Source organism: Amphiura filiformis, chromosome 8 (assembly GCF_039555335.1).
Source record: "Amphiura filiformis chromosome 8, Afil_fr2py, whole genome shotgun sequence".
Taxonomy (NCBI): Eukaryota; Metazoa; Echinodermata; class Ophiuroidea; order Amphilepidida; family Amphiuridae; genus Amphiura; species Amphiura filiformis.
Window position 1 is genome coordinate 25,818,362 of NC_092635.1, and position 19,578 is coordinate 25,837,939.

General features: G+C 36.8%; 1 protein-coding gene across 1 annotated transcript in view; it reads left to right on the top strand.

Annotated features, from left to right (window-relative positions):
* LOC140158860 (dynein axonemal heavy chain 3-like) overlaps positions 1–19,578 on the top strand; it is a 115,888-nt gene that overhangs the window by 48,550 nt on the left and 47,760 nt on the right. The window contains exons 37-48 of the mRNA XM_072182115.1: positions 478–648; positions 5,044–5,242; positions 8,002–8,240; positions 8,748–8,897; positions 9,783–10,002; positions 10,295–10,558; positions 11,824–11,918; positions 12,527–12,601; positions 16,360–16,441; positions 17,270–17,408; positions 18,099–18,289; positions 18,986–19,081. Of these exons, the coding sequence (XP_072038216.1) occupies positions 478–648; positions 5,044–5,242; positions 8,002–8,240; positions 8,748–8,897; positions 9,783–10,002; positions 10,295–10,558; positions 11,824–11,918; positions 12,527–12,601; positions 16,360–16,441; positions 17,270–17,408; positions 18,099–18,289; positions 18,986–19,081 (1,921 nt within the window). The remainder of the gene's footprint in view (positions 1–477; positions 649–5,043; positions 5,243–8,001; positions 8,241–8,747; positions 8,898–9,782; positions 10,003–10,294; positions 10,559–11,823; positions 11,919–12,526; positions 12,602–16,359; positions 16,442–17,269; positions 17,409–18,098; positions 18,290–18,985; positions 19,082–19,578) is intronic.

Sequence of the window (19,578 nt, forward strand, 5' to 3'; positions counted from 1 at the left end):
AGGGTTTCTCAAAGCAAGTCACGTTATGATCATTTTAAAGGAGTCACATTATGCATTCAAGGAGTACTTGATATCAACCTGACTCCTTTAAGGAGTTACTTTATTCTCATTTCTAGGAGTCACATGCTCACTCTAAAAGAAAAATTTTATTAGTTTTCAAATTTCCAAGCCAATATAATATTATTTTTGGTTGCTGACAAATTTTTGATAAAAAGAAAACACATCACAATTCCAGGCAATTTCCCTTTGTTCAATTCAATAATCTGTCAATTACTGCATTTTTTGGTTGCAAAATAAAATTAAATGCTATAGAGGATTTCAATAAAAAGTTGACATAATACTATATTGAAATATCAAATATTCATAAATTTTAAATCTGAAAATTATTTATATGCCTAAAAACTCCAATTTGCCATTGTTGTAGAATTAACTTTACACATTACCAATCTAGTATTGACCTGTCCGTCTCTTCCACAGCCCTGACTCTGCCAGTACTACCATGGAAGGTGCTGAAGACAATCAGATGCAGGCTACATCAAGGTCTGATCAGAAAGTGATTGAAGAAAGAACAAACATGCTTATTTGTCATTTCCTGTTTGCTTTGGTCTGGTCTGTGGGAGCAACTGTTGATGGTAACTCCAGAGAGAAGTAAGTATTGCATTCATTGATGTACAGTACAATCTCTCTTATCCAGCCATGATAAGACCAAGCATTGGCCAGATAATAAAACATCTGAATAAGTGAATAAATTGTAATTCTGCATCAAATGTCTTCAGTACAGTATCTCCGTTTTGTTGCGGTTTTGAGTGTGGTAGCGAACTTTGTGTTGAATCAGTGTATTTTGGAAGGAACAGTGCCTTCAACAGACGATGAATTGTGGAGTTTTGGAAGTGTGGAGGATGACAGAGGAGGAAATTCAAATCTGGAGTTTGTAATGTGAGTGATGAGTACAGTAACGCCATATTTCAACACACAATAGACTGTGATGACCTCGGTATTGTTAAAGATCGATGCCCACGTCCTATGACTATTAATACGTGTAGTGGTCATCACAACAAATCACCCGTTTCAACTGACCGTATCAAGTATACGCGTAATCAACTGCTTGAACTAAATGGCAAATACGAAATTCCTCATGAAATCAGTGAAATTATCAAAACTATTCGAAGCGACCCGTGGGCGTAGAGGAGGTACACACATTAAAAGGAAGATTAAGGTCTGCAATTTGCACAGAAATAACAGTAACTTTGATAACAATCAATACGAGAACCGTGGTGTAATCAGATCTAACTTACGGTACATCCCTCAATCCCCTGTGATACAAAGACAAGCTCCATATGATCTTCCATCTGTTTATCTTTGCAACCCAAGATCGCTAAATAAGAAGATGGATGAATTCCGATCATGTGTTTTAAGTCAGAGTCTTGATGCATGTGCAGTCTCAGAGTCCTGGTTCAGTATCCGAAAGATCACAAGACTATTTTGACATTGATGGATATACACTTTTTCTAAACCCGGGCTTCTCGCGGTGGGGTGGAGTAGCTTTTACATCCGTGAAAATTTTCACGCTACTGAATTACAAGTTAATGTTCCATCTGATCTTGAGATACTCTGGATAAAGGCTCGCCCTGAAAGACTACCGAGATCTGTCTCTGTGTTAATATTTGCAGCTGTATATTTCCCTGATCCCAAACAAGAAAAATGTATGATTGACCATATACAAGATACATTGGACATTGTGCATGCTAAACACCCTGATGCTGGAATATACATTCTTGGTGACATGAATCATCTTAATATTTCTGGCCTGGGCAGAAATAACAAACTCTCCCAACTAGTTGACTTTCCAACAAGAGGCGACGCCACGTTAGACAAGATCTTAACGAATATGTCATCTTATTATCATCATCCAACCCCATCAACACCGATAGGTGTTAGCGATCACTCTACTGTGATTTGGTTGCCAAACTGTGAAATTGCTAAGAAACCAAACAATTTCACGAAGCGTTCAATAAGACCGATCAAGGACTCCGGTATACGCGATTTTGGCTCCTGGATTTATGATTGTAGTTGGGCAGAAGTAGAACAGGCCGAAGGAGCCGTCGCCAAGACTGACGCGTTTTATGATATTCTGAAGACAGAAATTGACAGGCATTTTCCCGTTCGTGAGATCAAAATACACGTCTCGGATAAGCCATGGATTTCTTCCAAAACTAAAGAGTTAATATGCAGAAGACAAGAAGTATTCTCTCCAGACCGTCCACCGCTGTGGAGATTTTACAGAAATAAAGTCCAGCGTTCTATTGTTGCAGACAAAAAAGAGTACTATCATAATAGGGTGAAAAGATTAAAAAGTTCCAATCCGGCTAGCTGGTACAGAGAAATCCGGGTAATGACCACTAACAACAAGTCGCACACATCTATACAACCTCCTTCTGGAGTTGATCCTTCAAATGCTGGTGATGTTGCGCAGTCAATTAATGAGCATTTTGTTTCTATAGGGAGCGACATAAGCCCTTTAGTCTTGCAGGAATTACCCGCATTTCTCCCAGCTCCAGCCGGTGTTCCCGAAATATATCCTTGGGATGTGCATCAAAAGCTCTTGAAGATCAAAAGAACAAGGCGGTGGACCTGATGGAATTTCATGAAAAAATGCGAGTTTGCATATGAAATAAGTAAACCATTAACTGACATATTAAATACATCTTTTAGAGAAGGGTAGTTCCCCACAGTGGAAGCAGGCCATAGTGGTTCCCATTCCTAAGTCCAGTCCGCCAACTTGGAACCAGCTACGGCCTGTTTCCCTGACGGATCACTTTGCTAAGGTTGCTGAGTCTTTTATTATTGAATGGCTTATGCAGGACATTGAAGATCAAATCGATCCTAACCAGTTTGGTAATCGTAAAGGGCATTCCACGTCTCACTACCTTGTCAAGTTGATTAATAACATCCTGATGCATGCTGAAAAATCCAAGAGCATGTCTAGGATTGTAATAACAGACTTCAGCAAGGCATTCGATCGTGTAGATCACAATGTGCGCATTACCATTATAATCAAAATGGGAGCTAGACCTTCTATTATCCCGTGGATCTGTAGTTTCCTATCCCAACGATCTCAGTGTGTAAAATACCAGAATGCTCTTTCCTCTTGGCTTAAGCTTTCTGGAGGTGTGCCTCAGGGCACTCTGACGGGCCAGCTACTTTTGTTGGTCAAGCAAATGATGCTGCTCTGACCACGGAAGAAAATAAAATGGTGCTCAAATAAACGTCGATGATTTGACATTGGTTGAAAATACTTTTGCCAACAAGACATCTACCATTCAAGAAGACTTGGATGATTTTGATGAATGGGCTACCATCAACAAAATGACATTAAATCCTAAAAAATGTATGTTTATGAATGTTTCTTTCGCTAAGCATCCACCAAATGTTGACCCATTGAGGTTGTCTGGGAGGTTCTGCAGTCAACGAGTTGTGTCAAGATTCTTGGGGTTCAGATCACGAATGATCTTAAATGGGATGTGCACATATCAAATGTTGTTAAACGTGCCAGTGGGCGTTTATTCATGCTGACCACTCTCAAGCGCTTTGGTTTACCACTGGAAGACTTGAAAACCATATATATTGGGTTCATTAGGCCTCTTGTTGAATATGCCGTTCCAGCTTGGCACCCGGGGCTCACTGAGCATCACCATTCAGCTCTCGAGCGTATTCAAAAGAGAGCGTGCAAAATTATGCTAGGATATAATAACTATGTTTCTTACCAGGATGCTTTAGATCAATGCCAGTTACTTCAACTCAGGTCTCGACGTGATCAAATATGCCTGCAATTTGCAAACACACTTTTGGAGACTCCCGAGTTCCGCAGCTGGTTGCCAGGGTTGCGTGGAGAGAATGGAAGAGCATTGCGCAACGCCAACCTCCTCTCCATTCCCAGGGTGAGAACCCAGAGGTACGCCAACAGTCCAATCCCTTATATGGTTAAGCTGTGGAATCGGGAAGCTACAAAGGTTTGATTGAAGTTGCTTTGTTTATAGCATCTCTTGGTGGCACTCAGGCTCAGTTTGAAGTTTTTTTTGCTTATTAGTGCATGTATTTAGTAGTTGGTTATTTTTCTTTATTTAAAGTGCTTGAGAGGGGGTGAGTGAAAGAGTGAGGGAGGGGTGAGTTGGGGTGTGTGTGGGAGAGTGATTGAGGTAGTGAGTGGGGTGAGTGAGTGGGTGAGTGAGTGAGTGAGTGAGTGAGTGTGTGAGTGAGTGATTGAATGAGTGAGTGAGTGAGTGAGTGAGTGAGTGAGTGAGTGAGTGAGTGAGTGAGTGAGTGAGTGAGTGAGTGAGTGAGTGAGTGAGTGAGTGAGTGAGTGTGTGAGTCAGACTGTTTTCATATGTTATGGGCTATTGTATTTTTGCTTGTCAAATTGTATTATATATGCTATTTAATTGTTTTTTATATTGTGCAATGTATGTAATTCAGCTGTTTGGCTGCGATATGCATTTTAATAAACCTTGAATAATAATACTAAAACTGGGATAATATTTGTATGGGGTAAGAACACTGCAAAGATGGTATTTGAGGATAACACAGTGCCTTATTCAACAATGAGATGTCAATTAGTAAGTTTTTTAGTGGGTTTGCCGTCGGACAAGTTTGGAGCTGTCAAGCTTTCGTCAGGAGTAGCTTTAAATTCTTCAGGACTAAGTACCTAAGGATGAGATATGTAGACTGCCTCTTGCCTACTGATGGCTCTGAAAAGAGCCATTCACTGAAGACTGCCCCTTGTCAACAGAGAACAAGCAAACCTTACCTTTCTGCTAATGTAAAGGTTTAGGTGGATTGAAAAGAGCCGTTTACTGAAGACCGTCCCTTGTCGACAGAGAAAAGTCAATAATTGTGTTTCTGAAAAGAGCCGTTCACTGAAGACTATCCCTTGTCAACAGAAAAAAAGCAAACCTTGCCTATCTGCTAATGTAAAAAGTATTTTGAGTTTTTTTATTTTTGGTGGCTCTGATGTGTAATATAAAAATGTAATTTTGTTGCATGCAGTTTCAGTGAGTTTTTCAAACAGCTATGTGACAGTGACACTGGTAAATATGCACGACCAAAGGACCTCAAGATCGCCCGTAGTCTGCTCATTCCAAAGAGAGGCTTGATTTACGACTATGTCTACATGCGTAAGAACTATGGTGCTTGGACTAAATGGGAGAGCCTGGTGGAAAATGAGGCTATTGGAGAAAAGGTTGAGGTAGGTTGATTTAGTTTTAGAACCTCGTTATGAATATCAGAATCAATTCACTTTCTCACAATCTGTACTTAGATTGTGAATATCCAAACAATACAAAACCAAGGTAAATTGGGACAGTTGGGTACTCTTTACAACACTAACTATAAAGTATACAGTGGCGTGTCGGGGAGGGGAGGCTTTGGGGGCTGAAGCCCCGGCACTTTGTTAAAAATAATGTAAAATCGGCCGATTTTTGGCGATTTTAGCCATTTAGCCCCCCTAACTCTGAAAGCCCCTCTGAGCCCCCCCAGAGGAACAGATCCTGGCTACACCTGTGGTATATATCTGTATATATGGGAATGATGACTCAATGTCCTTTCATAAGCACAGAGCACCATCATGGTTTATTTGCTGAAGGATTCACTATATCAACTGAAGTAATCTAGACCTGAGACATGCAGTAATAAAGGCTTAGATTTTGAAACTGGAAGTTCAAGTGTATATAGTGCCAATACAGTGTAAAAAGAGCAATTTTATTACCCACAACTTCTCAGCATAATTTTCATTTATCTTAATATTATTTCTAATACATTTCTCTCATAAATGTCATAACTCAATAGTACTGTATTTAAAAAAAATGAAATATTTCTTCTCAAAAGTTTCATATCATCATACTTTGTATATAATTTCTCACATTTTATCTTCTACTAATCTACTTGTCTTCTTTCTTATTAAGACTTATACTAGCTCTGTAAATCAGTACAGGTCTGTACATGTAAGTAGTTATTGGTTGTTTGTTATCTTAAATATTTATATCAATCAGAATTATTGTTGCCATATGTCAAAGGTCAGTTAACACTAGTGCAACATTAGATTTGATTTCTAGAAAAGTGGCTACATGTTCTATTTTTTTTAATCGCAGGAAGAGAGCTATTTTTTCAGATATTCGACTCCAGGTTAAAGTTTGGCCATATAAGGCTTGTTTAAAATCATTGATTATTAAGTACCAATACTGCAAACTCACTGGAACTCAATAGAAGAAATTATGAAGCTTTTTAAAATTAAACCTTTGATACCCAAATCTGTTAGATTTTGTACTGTAAGAATTGACATTTGTCAGTTATCTGATTTATGGAGCTAGTGTAATCTTTATCATTTTCACTTGCTTTCTTTCCTCCTCTTCTAGCCACTTCTAAAGGAAAAGGAAGATAATTTTATAGTAAGAGAGAGATAACAGATGATCTGTATTACATATAATGTTGATTATTTGTAGTAGGTGTAATAGCAACCATTGATGCAGAAAACCTGTAACCCAGTAGTGCAAAATATGCTTACTACCAGAGTGCATATCAAACAAAATGACAATGTATTTAGTTTTGTTCATATAAATGAAATATTTTCAAATCATGAAGAGAAATTTACATTATTTACATACAACTAAGTCATTTTGATGAGTGGTTCTAAAATACCTGTTAATGAGACTTTTTAAAAAACATCTCAGATCATTGGCTTTTAAGCAAGAAGAGTAAGGTACCTTAGTTTTGTTGAGTTATGTCAGTCAGATACAGACACACACAAAAAACTTTTTTATTTCTTCATATATGGCCTGTGTAGTTGTATTTATGAATGTTTTAAAAGCAGTATATGCTATTCCATAACTTGAAAGTATTTTGTACTAGTTGTGTACTTCAGTCTGTAACTTACAAAAAGAATATATAATAAAAGATGAGCTTTCATGTGAACTTTATTTGAAATATGAGATATTGATATATAGCAAACTAGGCAGAATCTATTTGATGATGTTGAGTTTATACGGCTGTAGCTAATGACTGCAGTGGTCCAGTTCCATTAGTTCAGTTTGTTCTGAATCTATTTCTTCAGAACTATTTCATGTTAGTCAGCTTTGAATTTAATTGATCTCCATTTTTCCTCTGGCTTGTATCCCTATTTGAGGCATGATCTGATCCAATCACACACATGTCGGCAATAATGAAATTGAGATGCAGACTAAAATATGGATCAGCAAACAATAAAAAACATACATAAAAACATAACTTTGCAATCAATTATGCCAAGGGCTTAGGGATCTCAAAATAATTAAGCTGAGGTTCTGAATAAGTAGGTGATGGTAATAACTCAAATTTTCAAAATTACCTAATTTGGTATGAGTGGATCAGATCATGTCACCTTGTGAACTTTGAAATATTACATCTATTGTGCATTTAGTTGTGCCCTGCATTAATTGCTTCTACATTTTTGTTTCCTCATGGAAGCATCCGGCTTTGTGTTTTTATTATTTTTTGCAATATTGCTAGTGTCTTGCATTTTCTATGCTGAATATAGGTATCTATAAGCTGCAGGTTTAATGCAGTCAAGTTAGCTCAATCGATAAGGCGTTCGACTATGGTGCAAGAGGTTGCGGGTTCGAACCCTGGCGGTGCCTAGTACGCTCTTGTGGAAAAATTGAGTTAGCTTGAAATTCCCCTGGACAAGGAACTTACTGCTAATTGTCTCCTTGTAACCTGTACGAAACTCAGGGAGCTGATTCTGGTTGCGAAGGTTATTTGTGGAATGTCTAAAGTGTGCACTCTTGAAGCAGCAAAGTACCTGATTTGTTGTTAAATGGTTATGGAATGATGTGGGGCTGTAGTGGTCAGCGACAACCTCTATAGTGTACTGAGGCTTGTGGATCAACGTCTAGGCGTTGTACCTGTGCGTATCGCACTATAAATCACTGCTTTTTTTGTAATGAAAAAAAATCACAAATTTTGATCTTGCAGGTCAATGAGCTTATTATCCACACTGTAGAGACACAAAGACAGAAGTACTTCCTGGAGAAACTCTTACTCCATGACCAGCCAATCCTGTTTGTAGGCCCAACTGGTACTGGTAAATCTGCCATTACTAATGCATACCTACTGGAATTAGCTAAAGGCAATTATATACCCAATAATGTCAACTTCTCTGCTCAGACAACAGCCAATCAGACGCAGGATATCATCTTCTCAAAACTAGACAGGTAAGGGTTTAAAGAATTGTTGGCAGTAGCCCAATTGGGCATTTTTTGAAGTTTTTCACACAACTTTTGAACATTTTCTGTCCCGTAGAAATCAATGGTTAAGAAAAAAATCGGGTGATTTTTCAACATTGGCTTCTGCGACTTGCGGTAGTTTCCTGTCCCAAAGAAACCAATGGTTAAGAAAATAATTGGGCAACTTTTTGAAGATTTGACCCCTGATTCGGGCTGAAAAGTTTTGCCAACTGATATTTGTTGGAGCTGTGTGGTTATCATTGATGAAATGGTGCCTTCAGGAAAGAAAGTTTCCTATTACTGATACCTAACTTTTGAGACGGTTTGTATATTTGAAGGTGCAAAACGAGTTCAGGAACTAAATCATTGCAACACTCCTAAACAAACCGTGCCCAAGTTTGATTGACAGATGACGTCAGATACAAACTAGTCTTTTTTTTAATTCTGTCTTTATGTATAATAAAAACTAATATCGGTTTTATTACCTATTTGTAGGAGGAAAAAGAGTGTATATGGTCCCCCTATTGGAAAGAAGCTGGTTGTATTTGTTGATGATTTGAACATGCCTGCAAAAGAGAAGTATGGTGCTCAGCCTCCTATTGAATTGCTACGCCAGTGGATTGATCATGGATACTGGTTTGACAGGTAAAGAATTTGTTAAAGATGACATCCCAGAAAAGAGATGAATGAAATCATAGAGTAACAGGGTTTCCCAAACAGTGTGCCTTTCCTCTTCTTCTTCTTCTTCTTCTTCTTCCAATATAGTACAGTCCGCACATAGCGTATAATCATACTTCTCTATTTCAATCGTGTTACTCTCCCAACCAAGCTTTACTTTCTGCACGTGGAATTATGAAAACAAATGTCATGAGAGTATGAGACTGTTATCTTAATACTAATTACGGCGTGTCCGTCCGTACCTCTGTCCGTGCGCGTGGCTCGCTAACGCGTGCGAGCGGCGCGCTATCGCGTAGTGCGTGGAGTACCGACGGGCGCAGTGCGAGCATCGGAAAGCATATACAGTGACTATAGCAGGTGCATCTCATCGGACCAATAGGCCTATTTTTAAGACATGATTAACATCATTGAGAGCATATATCGTAGTAGTTTGAAAGGTCAGGACAAGTATTATGGGTAACAGGTGTTGGGTAATTAGAGATAGGCCTATCACGAGAACCGCCCAACCCGAGAATTACATATATTGACAAGGATCTGTGCAAATATTTCCTTGCTCGACCCAGGTGTATCAATGGGTATTATATGCTGGCTCATTGTGTGGAGACATGTAACAATAACCTTAACCGGCAAGGGTTGTTATTGGTAATGATGCACTGTGCATTGCCCATCCCATCCACCCTACTCATTGGAAGGCAACTTGTTTGGATGTTAGGTTTTGTTGGATTTGACAGAGTTAGGGTGAATTTTGAAAATGTTATAATAAGTTTAGTACCAAGACTATCAAAACAGATTGAGAATGGTCTCTCCAATATATTTTATTCTTCAAATCATTGATTTCTTTTTTTCTCACAGGAAAGACACAAGTGAATTATGGTTGACTGATCTCATCATGGTAGCCGCAATGGGACCTCCAGGAGGAGGACGTAACTCCATCACACCAAGATTTGTGCGACATTTCAATGTTATCACCATAGATTCATTTGATGAGCAGACTATGAAGAATATATTTACTCCAATCATGGACTGGCATTTCAACAAGGGCTTCCACACAAGTTTCAAGTCATTTTCAAGGGTAAGAATGACAAAGTCAATCACAATATCAGTCTATCTACTGTAAAACTGGAAATAACTCCACACGAATGATGAGCTTTGAAAGAAGTGGAATAAATACCAGTAATTGAGTTTAAATTAATATAAAAACAGAAAATCTGTTCCAACTGGCCAGCAGGGAACCAAATGATGGATTCAAGAGGATAAAACTCTGTAACACTGGCAAAGAATAAAAGTAAAAAGAAGGTAAATTAGTACTAATTAGCATAATTATTTTTCACACTCACAAATACTTCATTTTTGTTGTGTCACAGATTCTAGTGTATGCCACAGTTGAAGTGTACACTCAAGCCATGTCTAATTTCTTGCCGACTCCCTCCAAGTCACACTACCTTTTCAACCTAAGGGACTTTGCCCGTGTAGTACAAGGCATTCTTCTTATCAATTCTAAGAGTGTACCCGAAGGCAAGGATGGCGCCTATAAGCTTATACGACTCTGGGTGCATGAAGTCTACAGGGTGTTCTATGATAGGCTTGTTGATGAGGAAGATAGGGCTACTTTCTATGGTATTATTAAGGTAAGTGCTACCCTTACTATAGTCTGACTTGTCTCAAGTAACCCCATGTTGAAGTTTGCAGTGGCAGATTTGAATCTAATCCCGGAATCTAATCCCGCGGGCATATACACACATGTAGAAGGGTGATTTGTCCACACACAGGCGCACAACGCAACCATGTAAACGCAATAACTAGTGGCAAAATCCAACATGGCATTATTTTCAACTTGAGACAAGACAGACTATAGGGCAGTAACAAGTCACCAAAAATTCTCTTGAGATTTGGCTTATTCTTAGCTCAAGTCAAGTCAAGTCAAGTCAAGTCACTGTACAAAGTCAGTGGGTTGAGTCAGCTGAATATCACTCTAGTCAGTCGCCTCAGTTTACATTTAGTCATAATTAAGTCATGACTTGTTAAAACACTGCTATAGGGCTTGTTAATTGATACCACTGTGATGAAATGTTATGATGGTAATCTTTCAATAAGGTAAAAGTAGATGTTCATCAGACTCCGGCCCGGCCCCCCTACTCAACACAGAAGTTGACAACCATGAGAGTTACCAAATTGCGCGGAAAAGGAGGTATTTTTTTACCAGTAGCAAGAACCTTGAAATTGGCAAAATAGGGGGTATTTAATTTGCACTGTCTGCGAAATTTGGATAAAAGGGGTAATTGAGAAAATCCAGAAATTTTATGTCAATATTTAGTGTCATTGGGTTGTTTGAAAATAAATCATTGAAAGCGGGTGTTTGAAATTCTAGTCATTGAAAACTGCAAAAAAGGGGTTGTTTTTGGCCATATTTTGTCCTCCATTTTGCATGAAAAAGGGGCTTTTGAAAGATTTGGTAACTCTCATGGTTGTCAACATTTGTGTTGAGTTTGGGGGGCGGGGACTCGGTGAGTCTTTGATTTATGCATGGTTGAAGACGATTCTTTCCAAAGCAAGTCTGTATAATGTTGTCTTAGCCTCACTTTCTGATTGAACAAGTGCTTGTTTTGTATGAAAATATTAGATAGAAGATTGTAGAAAAGACAAGTTATCTTTCGTAAGACTGAAACACCGATGCGCTGAAAGGTCATGTGGTTCTTGATATGATGTTACCAATTATGTTGGAACATGTGACATTGATAGCTATGTGCTAAAAGTAGTGTATGTTTTGTAAGCCTAAAATAGCTATGTGCTAAAAGTGTTGTATGTATTGTAAGCCAAAAATATTTGAGTAATAAAAATTGCCATGTCTGAAAGTTTAAACCCTTTGTGTTTGAAATCCTGTTGTCTAATATAGAGTACTGTGCAGAGTCAGTTCAAAGAGAAGATGAATGCTGTGTTTACTCATCTACTTGAGATTGGCAAGAGTTTAACAGAAGATAATATGAGAAGGTAGGATGTCATTCAGGGCTTGTATATTTTGAGGGATCAGGGCAAGAAGAAGGCCCTATTTGTAATAGTTGCCATGTGTTAGATTTGGTATGTTGAGTACTAGATACGAACAAAAGTAGCTATTAGAAATGGGGCCATCTTGCCCTGAAACCTCAATTTATTTTTCTCATAATATGTTTCGAGATGGAGAACAGTGGAAAACTTGGAATGTTGTTTTCACATGTTTATTAAAGATTATGTTTGTGATAGACAAGACTTGACAGTTGGTACAAAAGAAGACAGTTGAAAAATCACTTTACCTTTGGTAAATATTCAGGTATATTCAAATATACACACAGTTTACATATGCAAATGTACAACAGTCACACAGTTTGTACTTGTGCAAGAAAGCTTAACATAAGAAATGCTTATTAATGTTACAAACAAACATGTGAATAATATGCAAATGCTTTATTAAGTAGCTTTTACATTGTATTTTCTCCACAAATAGCTTTAGACTAGCTGTAGTATTATATAGCTCATTATGTTAATCATTATGTATACATATAGCTTGAGCACATTTTTGATAGTGTAATATTGCATTGCTTGCTACCCATTGCCAATTTTAGACCAACAACAGGTCGTAGGCCGACAACGGCATCCAGTGATGTACATCAAGACATTAGTGATGGTCATATGAGAAGGTAGTAGTTAGTTTGCATGGCTTCTTTGTAGTGTAACACCACAGATGCATGATGCATGTACATAACACATTCTTTGCATGATTTGACACTGTTGGGTGAACATTTCTTATACTGATGTGAAATTCTCTTTGAAGGCAAAGTGTTTAAATATCACATTTGTCATTTTGACCTAGACTCCCTGTGGCTGTATTCATAACAAATCAGTGGTGTAGCATGAGTAATCTGATAGAGGGCATTTGGACAGATTGATGAGTTGACACTGGGTTTGATTGAGAAGGTACAGGTTTTTGGTAATTTGTATATGGAATTTTTCAAATTTTGAATCTGATTTGGGGAACATGCCCCTATGATGCGCTACATTACTCTGCATACACTTAGTGCAAAACTTCCCATATAAGTGTAACACCTCAGTGAAATCCGTAATGGTTGCACAATTTTTGGACTGACTAAGTACATGAGTATTGTGTAATTTAAGTAGGATATTGCAACATCCCACACAAAATTTGGTTTTAAAATAATATTGTCCCTTTCATAGGTTTTTGTCAAAATGAGAAGAAAAAGAAGCGAAAAGGCCAGGACAAAACTCAAGGGAAGTATGTGATCCCTTAAAACTTATGGGAGAAATTGAATTGAATGCCTTGAATTAAAGCTACTTAAAGGAATCACTTTGCTAGCTATTTAACAGATTCACTTATAATTTTCTGTGATTTGAGGGGAATCCTTGGAAATAATAATGTTGATTATGAATATGGCCAGTGACCCTTGTCTTAGTTACTGGTATATTTAATTATTTTAGTGGAAATCTTCCATTTCCAAAATAACAATGATTTTTGTGCTGGATTTTTAAAGCCAGACTGGTGTCTATGGACATTCCAGGTGATATCCATACACCCCATATGGAAAACATGACCTTAATCTCCAACACAGGGGTGCAGATTACAAACCTCCATTTAAATTCACACTCCCTGTGTGATTAAGGTCATGTCTTCCATTGTTAGGGTGTATGGATTTCAACTGGAATAACCCTATACCGCCTTTAATTGCACACAGATAAGAAATGTTCATTTATGCATATTTAAAATGCTTTCACTACTATTAACCAAGTACTGTGCATGTCCATGCTTTAACTCACAATTAATGCATTTAAGTTCACTAATAGTGGATCTACTAATGTTCTTCCCATCCATTTAATCTATTACAGACATTATTTCTATGCACCAATTTGGCTTTTATGTCTATTGTACCTGTTTCCTAAGCACAACTAATGCACAATTTAATATTGTTCCAGCTTTTTATCATATAACAACATTGATACTATGGCATATCTTCTACTGATACTAATATAATATCTACTACATATCATTAAAAGAAATTTAATAATACTTTCCTAAAAAATAATATAGAAAACTTGATCTGCCAGGTAATGTATGGTGTTGAATTGTATGGATCCAAAATATGTATGATGTACATGACATGAATAATATAATGATATGAAACACTGGTTAACATATTCTTCAAGTAAACCTCGCCTAAGAACTATCGATTTCTGATGATACTCAACTGATTGAAGTGTTTGTAAGCGTTTTTATTTTGAGTGCAACTGCAGTACATTCTTTTTGCAATTTACTTACACAGGTCTATCGGGAAAAGATAATCTGTGTGCTTTTTACACTAATTTTTCTGCTAAATATCTTTTTCAGTATCCTCTTGTGGTGCCTTACAATATTTGTTTGCAATTTACTTATAACAGATCTATGAGGACAAGGTGACCTTTGTGAGAATGACTTGTACCACCAATTTTTCTTCTAAATATTAATGTGTACCAATTAACCCCTTACCACTGTTTTAATGAAAATGTTGCACAAATGTGTACATCCATATTAAAAGGATGCACTTGTCTGCTGTTACATGTTAGGTCTCAAAAGTAAGTCAAAACAATGACTAAGTTGCTTTTTGCGTTGTAAAAGTACTGTAATGTTTCACCATTTACTGCAATTCCTATTCTGTGATCAGCACCAGATGAATGAACCATCCTTTACATGCTACTAGCCAGTTTAGGGTTGTGAGGACTTTGATTGACAGTGACATCAGATGCAAACTATACCATTTTTTAACCCCAGTGACGTCGACACATTGAGGCAGCTGTCTTGTGTGCATGTCTATGCTGCGTCTTTAAGCATATATGCATGTGTACGCCAGCGCTATGAGCGAACGCTAGCGAGTTGAAGCTGCGCCCAATGAAATGCACACTGATATGTCACAGCCACATGAGTGTGGAAAATGGTATAGTCTTTTTAATTCTGTCTCAGATTATAGGTTGACACACGCATGCTATATAGCTTTATCCAGCTACCTATAATTGAAGACCAAATTAAAAAGACTAGTTTGCTTCTGACATCAGGGCAAAAGCATGTGTGACCTGTGCAGTACGGCCTTTTTGGTCTGGTTAACAGGACGTCATATGCAAACTAGTCTTTTTCATTCAAGAGGATAAATAGTGGTTTATGACTATGTAAACACTTTCATTTTTTCATTGTATCAGTAACCCCAAATGTTTGTTAAACATGCCAAATTAATTATTTTCATTTATTTCGTACAATGTGTATGCCATATAGCACTTTTGAATACATTCAGTTGCAAAACATTTTAAGTATCCATTCCATTGTAAGCAAATCACTAATTTGTGTTTGTATTGCATCCTGTATTTTATGCATTGTGGGTTTCTTTCAATCAATGTTGAAGGGATCATAACAAATAAAGGTGACACACAAGAGGAATGGTATCGTTTCTATAAAGGAGATTCCAAGGCTTGATATAACGGTTGTCATTTCTGCCATATTTGTATGATTTTTCTTGGAAGGATGAAAATGCTTAAAACTTTGGTTTTGATATATTATTGGCCTTAAGGGCTGGGGTATGAACGTTTGGACAGTATTTATTTTGGGACATCAGAGCACATCAGACATATCGAATTGCATTCTGAATACGAAGAATGTCATTCTGATATCAAATAATTTTGATTTTTGAAATTGCAATTTAATACACATTTTATGGCAAATCATTAAAAATTGATATTTTGATATTTAACAGTACTTGAAGTAAACTTTATAAATCAGATGATTTATACTTAAAGTGTATATAGGTGGGATGAAAAGCCGACGATCAATTGAAAATTTTGACCTTTCGTATTGAAGATATGGATTTTTTTTCCCCAAAACACCAACAAAAATTAGGTCTTTTTGGGAAAAAAATCCATATCTTCAATATCAAAGGTCAAAATTTTCAATTGACCGTCGGCTTTTCCTCCCTGCTACATACACTTTAAAAATATATAATTAGATTTACATAATTTACTTCGAGGACTGTTATATATCAAAAATTATCAAAAATATCAAATTTTTATAATTTGTCATAAAATTTGTATTATATTGTGATTTTCAAAAAATGAAAATTATTTGATATCAGAAAGACATGCTTCGTATTCAGAATGCAATTCGATAAGTCCGAGGTGCTCTCATGTCCCACAAAAAATACTGTCGAAACGCAATAAACGCTCATTTTAGATCCCTTAACTTAAGAACTGAAAGACCTGTGGAAAAATGAACTCAATTATTGGCTTCCTTGACTCAGATAAGATAAATGTAATAATATTAAGAAGCACACTGCAGTTTTTTAAGTTAAATGGCTAAAACTATAACTCTAATTATGGTTTCTGGCATCTCACTCGCCATAACAAAAACATTTATCTTCCTTTTTAGCCTTTTCTTTGGAGACTATTTGCACAAAGATGATTCGGCGAAATTGTATGATGAAATCACAGACATGGACCAGTTAAGAGAGGTAGGATGGTGCTATCTTGAAACAATTTTTTATTTTGAAAATCATGTACAAATACTTTCATTAAGAACTTCATTTGAATTAACATGCAGCAAGCAGAATCTTGGTCAAAAATCAAGTTACCTCCACACGGAATAAAGCAATTCCTATGTTGGTAACTTGTTCGCTGACCAAGATTCTTCTTTCTGTAATGAACACATCAGTATGTGAATGTAATTCAAAGGTAAATTTGGATGGGGCAAAAATACTCATGACTCTGGAAATACCAACCAATCAGGAGCGAGTTGGATCTTAGACTACTAACAGACCATGTATCAACAGTCTACGTCCCTGTGCATTGTATGCTGTGAATTCTCGCATATTTATGAGGGCCGATTAACCGACTGTTCAATTGCAACATGTCTAACAATCACGCCATTGTGTTGGTATGTGATAGAGCGTTGCGTGCCTACGCAAATATGCGGTAAATGCATAGCAGTTTTGCCTGTCGCATTTCATGGAACAATCGGCCCTCATTATCGGATGATGCTGAGACTTTGATTGCTTGTACGCAGTCTGTTAGCTATTTTGTCCATGAGTTGGATTCACTTCAACATCACGCAGTGAATGCGATTATTTATTCAAATAAGCGATATAGGTCGAAATAGAGAGAAAGGAAAAAGAAAGAACATTAGAAGGAAAATATTAAAGTAAGAGAAGTGATTAAGGTAAAGCATGGTAATTTTTTAAGAGACGTTTAAAGATGAATATATAAAGCCACTTTCCCTCATTTGTAGAGTTTATTGAAAAGTCCACTGACTTTTTTGTATCTTATTGTATTTTGTCATGCAGTCAATGGAGAAGTACCTGAGTGAATACAACACCATAAGTACATCACCAATGCATCTTGTTATGTTTAGGTTTGCTATAGAACACATATCAAGGATCAGTAGGGTGCTAAAACAACCTAATGGACATGCATTGCTAGTAGGTAAGGAGATACAACAATTGAAGCACAAAAAAGTGTCTCTGAGCTATTTATTTAAAAACGGATATCGGTAAAAATATGTTTTTAAGCATTTGTTACAAGAATTATGTGATTGACACTTAGTGACAATATTTCATTGTGTGTATAAGAATGTAAGCTTTGAAAGTTTTGAATATCTCAAGCTTCTTTTAACTGAGTTTAAGCATTCTGCTTTGGATTTTAAAATACTTTTGCAAACTTTGCAAATACCTATCTCTATTTTTGGAACTAAATATGCGTGTTTATAATAAAGCAGGTGTGGTTGATAGCACAGTTAATTCAATCTAACCAAATTTAACATCCCATCATGTACTTTTTTCAGATGTCACTTCCTCTGGCAGTATCAAAGTATGCATGCATTTTGAATGTCTGCCTTGGAGTTCCATGGCCTTCACACCTTCAAATCTGTTTTCCCTAGGTTGAGAATTTGTTGTGGGACTTTGAGCCCCTGGAAAAGTGCATGGCATGATGGAAAAATATATACAACTAAGTTTTGCATCAACTTTGTCAAGAACTCAAGATGTGATTTCTTTCAATTAATAAAGTCAGCATCAGACTCTGAGCATTTATAGAATACCATTTGAGGAAAGAAGTGATTATTTGATTTTTATTTAATAATCTCGCAAACCAATAATTTCATGTTCAACTTTACAGGTATTGGAGGCAGTGGTCGTCAGAGTGCAGCACGTTTAGCAGCTTTCATGTCAATGTATGATATCTTCAGCATTGAGATTACAAAGAATTATTCTGTAGCTGATTGGAAGGAGGATATCAGGAAACTATTGAGGAAAGCTGGTGATGAAGGAACATCAACAGTCTTCCTCTTTGGTGACCATCAGATCAAGGTTGGTTGAATGTTGTATTGAAATACTTAGAGTAACAGATACCCTATGGGAGAGTGAAGCCTTGTGAATAGAGTACTCACTTCTGATGCATGAGGTCCCAAGTTCAATTCCTGACAGCGGTAACTTGGTGAGATATTGACTTTGAATATATTGAATATAATTGGCAACATCTGAAGAGTAAATTCAAACTTCCACTCTCCTCATGGTCCATTTAGAATTGGGTTAATAAACCATGAGAATAATCCATCCTTTGGAGGGGACTTGAAGCTGCTGGTCCAGTGTATAGCGAGTATACATGTATATCACAGTCAATTTTGAAAAGAGTATTTACCTCTCGACTGCCTTAATCCATCCTGGTTTGTTGAAGTGAAGCCCTTAAGTTTAGCATTGCTATTTTGATACCCTCCATGTTAAAGCCATTACTTGAAAAAACATGTGGAACATGGAATTGAGTCTTACTGACCAGTTACTAATGTTACTGTCTGACCATTTTCTTAGGAAACAAGGAATTTCGATATGTGGCTTTTATTTAAGCAAAAATATCTAAATAAATATGTAAAAAATGTCACATAAATCCTGCTGTGATCTATTCCCACATAACCAGGATCATGTCAGTCCTGCTAGATATATTGCATGATTTCATTCTCTTATATCTTGTCATACAATACATGTCACCTTTGTATCACTACATTTCAGGATGAATCCTTTTTAGAAGATGTAAACATGATACTCAACACTGGTGACATAGCAAACCTGTATGAAAATGAGGAGAGACTAGAAATTATTGAAAAGGTAAATGCTTTATGTCGTGTATGTTTATAGAGGTTGTGCATATGACGTATCATACCGTAAATATGGCAGACTACTCAAATGCATTCAACAAAAGCATGCTTGCAATCTACCGCGACAGTTCATCTCACACACATAACAAATGCACTCAGATCAAATAGGTTGATCACAATATTTAATTGAATGGACTGCACTGCGCCATGATTACGGTGAAGGACACCGGTTCAAATCCTTTGTTTGGAGCCAATCAATAAAAGCATGCAGGGCCTCTATATAACTACTCCTGATTACAGAAAAATGCAGCACTAATATTTTGGAATTAAAGAAATATTATCTTGTTTTGCCAAATGAAACATAGCTAAATGCAAATCCTTTAGTTGTTCTAACTGGCAATAAAAGTCAAATTTTAATTTATTTTTTTTACAATTTTAGGGAAAATGGGCCATATGCCATTTTTTATGTTTATGTGGTTATGTATGGCCCAATAAATAACTGGTTAA